The 9,719-nt window shown below is 36.4% G+C and overlaps 1 protein-coding gene across 1 annotated transcript; it reads left to right on the top strand.

Annotated features, from left to right (window-relative positions):
* The first annotated feature begins 1,142 nt into the window (after positions 1 to 1,142).
* pgap2 (post-GPI attachment to proteins 2) lies at positions 1,143 to 7,193 on the top strand. The gene is made up of 5 exons (XM_065287212.2): positions 1,143 to 1,620; positions 2,141 to 2,390; positions 4,903 to 5,009; positions 5,688 to 5,796; positions 6,200 to 7,193. Exons 1-5 carry the CDS (start codon positions 1,369 to 1,371, stop codon positions 6,328 to 6,330), a joined length of 849 nt encoding a protein of 282 aa, XP_065143284.1. The 5' UTR covers positions 1,143 to 1,368; the 3' UTR covers positions 6,331 to 7,193.
* Positions 7,194 to 9,719: the final 2,526 nt, after the last annotated feature.

The raw sequence follows: 9,719 nt of genomic DNA, 5'->3' as shown, positions 1-9,719 counted from the left end.
TATGAAAATATTTTTATCGTTATTTGCATGAGAATTTTTTAACGCAGCCACACAATAAATAAAAACTATCACCTCAATGCTCACCACAATGATTTCTCTTATCTCATGTGTTAATATTTTTTATTGTAACAATTTATGATTTGCAAAAATAACTGTTGCATCTGTGTAGATAAGATAAGATAAGCAAAGTGTGTGTGCGTTGTGCACGCTATACATTATGGTCAAGCATGCGCCCTTAAAATAGCATAATGAACCACGCGCCACTGACTTTAGACTAGTTTTTCTGGTCAGTGGCGCAATTGTTTTTTGAAACTGCAAAATAGCATCAGGGATGGTTTGCGCCGCAACACGGCTCCTTTTTTTGCGCTGAACCGCCCAGGGAGCGCAAGTTCATTCTAGTTTTGCCGAAGGCGTCTGTGGATGGAAAAACCCGCTGTGCGCCGGTGCAAAATTCGAATGATACATGCGTCACTGACAAAGTCAATTGCGCTGGGTGCAAGATAGGGCCCCTAATCCCAGTAATCCCAAAATTGGGAAACGCCCCTTTTTTGTTCCGCAGAGACCTTTACTTCAATGGCAGTGCCTTGGTTGGATAGTGCAGATTAAGGGGCAGTATTATCCCCTTCTGACATCACAAGGAGAGCTAAATTTTATTGACCTATTTTTTCACATACTTGCAGAGAATGGTTTACCAAAACTAAATTACTGGATTGATCTTTTTCACATTTTCTAGGTTGTCGTGTGTTAGCTGGGTAGACGCACTGGGGACCCAATTATAGCACTTAAACATGGAAAAGGGCAGATTTTCATCATATGTCCCCTTTAAGCCATGGTTTCTGTAGTAAAACTATAGTTTTGCCAATGGTAATCAATATATATTTTTGTAATGGGAGGTCAAACTGACATACCCAACAGCTTAAACCTTACCCAACAGCTTAAATTAAAAATAATTGTTATAAGGTAAGGAGACCGAGATTTTGATGTAAATAAAAATTACTTTGTAAGTTGCGGTTTTTAAATTAGCTTTAATCGGTAGATCGCAAACATTTCGTTATGGTAACGAGAAAAACACCGTTTATGAGGACTTTAATCTTGAAATTGCAAACCGGAAGTACTACAGAGCAACACTAGCCCGTTCAGAATAGCAACATTGGGATGATGTTGGCTTTAAATTATTAATGTTTATTAAAACATATTAATTGGTATTTATTATCGTAACGTTTTTATCGTTTATTTTGTTCTTATGTTATAACCACAGGGCAGTACGGTATGATTTATTGATCGCTAAGTGTTCTAACTCATGATTCACAGCAACTGACGAACTTCAGATCGATCAAAAACATCAGACATAAAGTTAAAGATGCTGGCATGACATCACCTCACTACGACTGGACTGCGTACCGTCAGATTGTAGTTGTTGACACATCTGGAGGTGTAATGGGTTCAGGGGAGATGCAACAAGTCCCGTATGGATCTGTGGATCGAGACAAGCCTCTCATACGACTGCCTTTCACTTGGTTAACTATGATGGCATTATGTCTGCCTCTGATCGGCTTCATCACCTGTGTCGTACTATCAGTGCTCAACCATTTTAATGCTGCTACATACACACACTGCGAAGTGAGTACCACATTCTTGCCATACACCCTCTGTTATTGGCCTATTAAAGAGATAGTTCACCGAAAAATTACATTTCTGTTATCGTTTACTAACTCTTATGTTGTTCCAAAGCTGGATACATTTCTTTGTTATGTTGAACACAAATGAATATAATTACAAATATATGTTAATAACCGAACAGATCTGGGGCACCTTGACTTCAATAGTATCCCACTATGGAAGTCAATGGTGCCTCTGATCGATTTGGTTACAAACATCATTTGTGTTCTTCAGAACAAACTCATTTCTATATGAGAAAGAACAATATGAGAGTGAGTAAATGATAACAGAATTTTTATTTTTCAGTAAACTACCCTTTAAATACCCATTCAAGGTTTCTGCATAATGCTGGAAGTGTTGTAGTCTAAGTGATTTTTGTGTGTTTTGTCCATCAGGGAAAAATCATAATTAAAAAGACATTAAAAGCAATGACACTTATCATCAAATTTCATTACTGTCTACATTACAAATGTCTTCACAGGTTGCCAACTACCTACCATCCATCAGTGCAGCCATCAGTCTAACACCAGAGCGATACATCTGGCGTTTCAGCATCGGTTTGCATTCAGCCCCACGGTTCCTGATGTCAGCGACATACCTGAGCTTTTACCTTGGTAGATTCTCCAGGAGGCGGACGGAGAAACTGCTGAGTGTCCTTACATTCGTCTTAGCTGTCAGTGAAAATTCTGGGCTGCTTCTGCTCACATACGTCTCCTCCACTGAGACTTACAGTAAGTGAAGGTTTGGAATTAAGCTTGGAGTCTGAAGACAGATGCAGGGATGGCTCCAGTTGTATCAGGGTTTTTATTAGCCTGGTACTGATTTCAATAATGTGGCATTAGACATGTTTTCACAGTTGCAACAATGTGCTCATAAACACCTTTTCAGCTCTTCTATGAGTATATTATGCCATGCGTTGACATTCCTAAGCATTTTATGCACATTTTAATAGACAGATAGGATCTGGAGACTTTATAGTCATTACATTTTGTACATTACGTTAATAATTAATATAAATAATAATGATAAAACAGGCCTCATTTTTTCCTGAAAATTAAAATGTCTTATCTTTACCTTAATTTTGGAGTAAGATATTTATGCTGCGTTCCAGACAACTCGGATAAAGGGTATTTCCCACCTCAACCTGGAAATAATATCTGGAATTCTAATATCTGGATCTTATATCTGGAACACTCTTTCAATGTTATTAAACACTTTAAGGGGCGATTTCCCAGACAGGGCTTATTCTTGTTTTTTTTTTACTTAAGACGCACACCAGTATTGTTTTTTTTTTAGATATGTTTGTAAAAACTACTTAAATGTCCTAATATTACTAAGGTCTAGCCCTGGATTATTCTAAACCCTGTCCGGGAAACTGACCCTAAATGTTTTAATGTTAAAAAATATGTTCAATGTTACTTAGGTCACATTACAGATGAAGCTGGAAGTTGGAACATCCCAGTTTAAATGTCCCATTTTCGACCTCAGTGCGTTCCAGTCAATTACCTGTCACATTCGCATGTTTACCACATCATGTCACCATAAGACGCCAAGAAAATGTTGTGCCAGTACTGGATATTTTAATGTTCATACATATTGAGTACATAAAGTTGCAAAGAGCTAGTTGCCATCCTGTCCATAAGGGCAAATTATGCCCCAAGAAGTCAGATATCCAACTTCTTTTGGGTTGTGGCTAGAAGGGATACAGCTATGGCCAAAAGCTCTTGAAATCTCGCTGGATGAGCGCTTTTTCATCCTAATCCTACTCCCAAACCTAACCCTAAATGCAATATTTTGTGGGATTTAGGCCATACCTGTACTCCCTCTTCAAGTTCAAGTTTTTTTATTATTTTTATAGCACATTTTACACAGTCCCCAGACTTCCCAAAGTGCTTTCCAGAGTAAAAACCAATTAACATACAACGACTAAGAACTCATTAACTAAAATGAGTGAATAATAAATGTAAACACAAAACTACTAATATCAAAATACAATAAATAACACAGCTCTTGTCAGTTTACAGGACACCGTGGCTCCCTTAAATCCTGCTTTTGCCGTTCCCGAGGTTTAATTCTGGGTTTGAGGTTGTGAATATCAGAAATCCTTGAGGTTTTTTTCAGTTAATTTTTTATTAATAACTTGTCAAAAAACAAATAGGCATTCACTTTAAAAATTTAACACATTAGGATACATATCCAAGCAGGATCAAAAGAATTGAAAAATACCAAATAAAATAAATAAATAAGATAAAATATAAGATAAATAAAGAAATCATATTGTGAATAATCCATATACAACCAATAATTTATGTAGTTTCAAAGGGGAGATTTCACAAGACTTTTTTTAAGATGTCAAATAAATCTTTGGTCTGGCTCAAAATATCATATAGATAATTTATTATAACATGTTAAAATTGCCACTTTGTAGGTGTGAACAAAAATGTGTCATTTTTGGGGTGTGTTCCTTTAAATGCAAATGAGCTGATCTCTGCACTAAATGGCAGTGCCATGGTTGGATAGTGCAGATTAAGGGGCGGTATTATCCCCTTCTGACATCACATGGGGAGCCAAATTTCAATGACCTATTTTTTTCACATGTTTGCGGAGAATGGTTTGCTAAAACTAAGTTACTGGGTTAATCTTTTTCACACTTTTTTTAGGTTGATACAAGCACTGGGGACCCAATTACAGCATTTTAACACAGAAAAGGGCACTCTTGTTTTTTAATGCTTAAAGGTTTTAAATAAAAATTTTAAATAATTGTAAATGCCACAATATGGAGAAACTAACAATTTTGTTATCAAATGCGACATTATGTTTATCTCAGTCAACTATTCATGTAATATGTTTCAGAAATATCAGCAATCTGATATGTGTCTGGAAGTTATTTCCGGTTTTGAGGTGGGAAATATCCTAAATCCGACTTGTCTGTAATGCAGCATTGGTCTATATTGTGGTTTCCCTGACAAAGATTAGACTAGACTAGTCCTAGACTAATATAAATGTAAGAGCTGTCCAAACTGAAAACAAGTTGCTATGACATATTTTAAAATATATCAGTGCCAAATACAAGTAATGTTTTTAGTAAGGCATGTTTGTTAATACTAGTTATATTTCCTAATTAAAGTCTAGTCCTGATTTAAGCTAATCTCTGTCTGGGAAACCACCCCTAGAAGTTACAAAACTGTTTTTTTTCTGTTAGCTTGGTTGTGTAATGCTTTATTTATTTATTTTGCTCCACAGGTATCCATAAGAACGGCTTTATCTTATTTATCGGGAGCTCTTTTTTCCACATGATCTGCACCTGCTGGTTGTGGTCCGTGATCGCGAGGCATTCACTTAGTTCCGAGGTAATCCACTTTCTCTATACAGATGTTATTTTATTTAGATCACCAGATGGCAGTATACACCATTCTCACAATACTACACAATGTCTTTCTGTGAGATCTATGTGTGGACTGTTAGCAGAACCAATTATATTTCAAGCTTTATGGAGAATACCTGTATTTTACCTATACGACCTGAATTACAGTGATTGGCTATCATCATATAAAATCATAAAAAAAATTGCATTAACTGAAGAAGTTTGTATATGTGTTAGTGTTGTTTTACAAAAAGCAAGTGTGTGAGCATTTGGGCATGCAAATAACTTACAGATTAAATTATGATACTTAGCAGGCACATATAATAATTCTTATCAGTTCAATACATTTACACCAATCTTGACACCATGAGCATAGCTGTAATAAAAGGTGTTGCTGGTTCTGCTGGTTGCTGAGAAACATGGTAGTCAAAGTGTAAGAGACCGCAGTTTATCTTTATATTTCTAGCACTGTGAAAGTGCAGCTGGGCTTGTGTGCGTTTCTGTACTTCAGGGGAAGTGGTCGAGAGAGATGCTTTTACAGAACCTCATACCACCTGCTTGCACCACATCGTGTTGCAGAAGAAACCTGATGACATTTTGTGTTTTCTTTCAATTTTTCCCTCCATTTCTTCACCCCATCTACTCGAATCCTCTGTGACATCAGGAGATGAGGTCATACCGGTATAAGCGCCGCCTCTTCCTCTTCAACAGTTGTTTCTGTCTGCTGGCTTTCTACTTCTTCAAACGCCACAACACTTATTGTGAAGCGGGAAGTGAGTGCAACATCTTGGCCCTTCTCTAGCATTCACCCCACCCATGTTTTAGTCAGCATTTGTTCCCTTTTTATCAGCATGAATTTAACACTTCTTGCACATTAAGTACTTTAGTCTTAAACGGATATGGATGTTTTTAAAATTATAGTCTTTTTTTTTTACATCCCGGCTACTTCTCCATATGATAGAAGTGAATGAGAACTGTCGCATTTCTACTTCATAGAATACATTTGTGATACTTCTGTCTCATTTTTGGGGTTTGACACACCCTGCCCACAATTGAGTTTTATTATATGGAATAACATAGCCAAGATTCACTCTTACTATTTCTGATGTGTAAATTTCACTTGTTAAGGTTCACGCACCTTACACTTGTGTTTAGTTATCTCTCTCTCTATTTCAGTTTATACCCTCTTTGCTCTGTGCGAGTATCTGGTGGTGGTCTCCAACATGGCCTTTCACGTGACTGCCTACTGGGATTTTGGAGGTAAGGAGGTGATGATTGCAACACCTCCAGAGGCAAAATACTTCTGACATGAGATGTGAATACTTGAAATATCCCTGAAACACAACGTTTCATGATGAAGAGGATTTGGGGCCATGACTGATCCATCAAAGCATGTATGTGTAAGACACAGAAACTGCAAGATGGTTTACATATTTTGCTTGATTATTATTATTATTACAGGTGTTTAATAAGATCATGCTCAGTGATTCAATGTATTTTTAATAATTATTTAAATAGATGATTTTTATTAAGGAAACTCATTGGTGTATTTGGTCTGCTAATTTCATCTGCAAAATGTACTTTATATATTTTATCTGCTGTTTGTTCGAATAAAGTGCCATTTCTGTGTCTTACAAGTTTGATATTTGCAGATTTTATATTTGTTGAACAATCGCAAATGTAAACTAAATGATACTGTAGGGTCATCTCATTCGGTTTGCATCCACTGTTGCAATGAGAGCTGCTTGTGCATCAGCAAACCTTTGACATAGTATATACATGCTGACCGTTCATAGTACACAGTTCATTCACACCAGACATTTCTTTCTTCCTTTGCAAGCGCGAGTGTAAATCATGTGAAATGTTTTTTTTTTTTTTCACTTCCTTTTGCACAGCACTTGACATATATCTTTTAATGGCTGAAGAGCATTGGTAAGCTTGTATTTATTTATAAGGTTAAACTGCGTTCGTCACGACACCTCAGTTGCCATTTTTGTACGCAAGGACTAGTACACCACAATGTGACACGTGTTTTACAGATTTGAGGCGTTTTTTGTCAGGCTTTCATGTTCAGCATGATGTTGTGAACATATAGCTGCATATAATAATGTTCGATGTACCAAAGTCTTGTTTTTTACATTGGTGTCAAATAAATATTTTGTTGGAGTAATCATGAATCGTTTCTTACATTTGCATGTGCATATTTCCTTATTTAGTTACTTTTCACAACTTAACAGACAGCACTTCTTTATTTTTGGGGTTACTCTGGTCATTTGGTGTAATAATCTGTGTTAAAGATCAATTAGGTTTTTCTTTTTAATTATTATAAACCTATTATTATTACTTAAACTATTGCAAAAAGCTCCTGTATAGCTCAGTGGTTAAGCATTGCATTAGCAGCACAAAAGGTGATGGGTTTGAACCCAAAGAATACGCATACTGATTAAAATTTTTTTTGTTTTGGATAAAAGCATCTGCTAAATGCATAAATCTACATAATGTACAAAATGCTTTCAGTTTGTCTAATAAAAGAGATTATCATGAGATTATTGTGAAACTGTACATGGGCCTAAGCAAGCAAATGAATGGAGCTTTAAAGACAAAAGGGTCACTGTTAACAGATGTAGCAGGAGCTAATTTCACTGTCAAATAAGAGCGAGCGGACCATAGAGATTGATGCTTATTCTGCTGAACCACTACAGATGGGCTGAACTGCTCTATCTGAGAAAATAAAGTATTAAAAAAAACTTTGAATCTGATATGGTGGGTGAGAGAGGGTGGAGACAAGCAGGAAGAGCGGAGTACAAACCAAGCTGCATGCTGATGCCAAATTAGGAGTGTGCTGTTTATTTACTCTCAGAAATGGAAACAGATAAAGGAAGTTTGCAAGCTGAGGATCTCTTGAGGAAATCCCTTTTCCAGCATTCCCGATGGTCAAACTTAACTATTTTATGTGCAAACGTTGGCGTGAATAGAAAATATATTGTGTTTGCCGTAAAGGCTGTGAAACTCTTGGTTAAGCATATGTATAGACTCTATAAGTATTTATAGTATGTAGACATGCTGCTAAAGAGATTTCAGTGAACAATGTGGATTTTATTTGAAATACCTACAATGAACTGTAACTTGCCTGAACAGCTCTGGTGTGATCAAGTTAAACTTTAGGCATTTGTATGTGCGAGAGAGAGAGAAAGAGAGATAAAGAGACAAAGGAAAGCAGATATCAAGTTCTATTTTTTTGTTCCCCCTCCTTCATATGCCACTTTTAAAGTGAGATAGGGAAATGATCTAGCTGACAAATATATATATAATATTTAAATATATACTCGCTTCCTCTTTCAGATTGCTGTACAGTATAAATTAATATGGCTGAATACACTGAGCTCGAAAAATTCTAATAAACTTTGAATTGATGTTGACATTTTTGTAAAAACACTTTATTTTACAGTGTCTTTGTTACATGTTATATGTAATTGCTATATTTATAATATATTAAACAGTAAATTATGCATTGTTACATGCAACTAAACCTAAACCATGGCCTAAGTACTGTTCATGCTGTTAATCATTATTACCCAGTACTTAAAATTCATGTAAAGTCATTTCAGAAAATTATTTCTAAACACATTATAAATGTATTGCTGAAACATGTTACAAAGTAAATTATGTTATACTGAATTGTGGAGTCTAAATCTATTTCATGCATTCTGACTTATTAACACTATTGAGTTGGATTTCTCGTGCTAAACAAAGGCAAAGTGTGAAAAACAGATGCAAGGGTTCGAACCAGGATCTTGCTTTTTTCTTTTATGGGCAATTTCAGTGCAGGAAGTACAGTGGAAGACCTTATATGGGCACATCACCTGGAATAGCGCGCGCGGACACACACACCCACAAGCCAACGTCACTAGAGAAGTTGTTATTGTTTGTGAGGGAAATTTAATCTTGTCCAGTTTTCCAAAGAACCCAGCATTATGAAAATAATGGATATAGTTTGTCTAAAGCTGGATTTCAAAGAAATTGGGAGGTCCCAAACAGGTCATGGCAGGTAAGTAAAACTGCATCAAATGTCTGTGTTTGTTGGCAATCATTGTGTAAGTGCATATAAATGTAAACAACATAAGCCTCTTTTACACAGTAATGTCGGTAAATTACCATGAATTTACCAGTAAATACAAAAATGTGCTGTTCACAGACGAAGTGACGTTCCGTCTTTTGTAACATATCATTCACACATCCGTATCAAAATACCGGTAAACTCGGTGAGAAAGCGGAAGTTAGTTACCTGTGGCACGCGGCGAGCGAGTAAACATTGGAGGGTTGTGACTACCACAGTCCATATTTTGTTTTCACGTCTGTGGCAAATGCTGACGGTAGCGAAGTTGCTCGTGACCAAACAACATTGCATTAGGCGACGTACAAACGAAAGCTGGGTCTTACAACAGTACTGTTTGCACATTAGGGTTTGCTAAGGACGTCGGGAATTCGTAAATAAATGGTAAGCTGTTTAAAACAACTTTGGTGAAGAAATGTACGTTAACTTCTTACACCCTGAAGCTATTTTGGGGATTTTCGCCTGGATTTGGCCTACCCAATTTCAAAAGCATCCCATACCCACATGCAGATGTTTACATACAAAAGTTTGGTATCATTTTACAGGTAACCCTTTGAAATTACATAAAACACTGTTAAAAGT

This window comes from Paramisgurnus dabryanus, chromosome 18, assembly GCF_030506205.2.
Source record: "Paramisgurnus dabryanus chromosome 18, PD_genome_1.1, whole genome shotgun sequence".
NCBI classification, from domain to species: domain Eukaryota; kingdom Metazoa; phylum Chordata; class Actinopteri; order Cypriniformes; family Cobitidae; genus Paramisgurnus; species Paramisgurnus dabryanus.
Note: the sequence above shows the minus strand (reverse complement) of the source record. Positions and strands in the feature narration are given on the sequence as shown.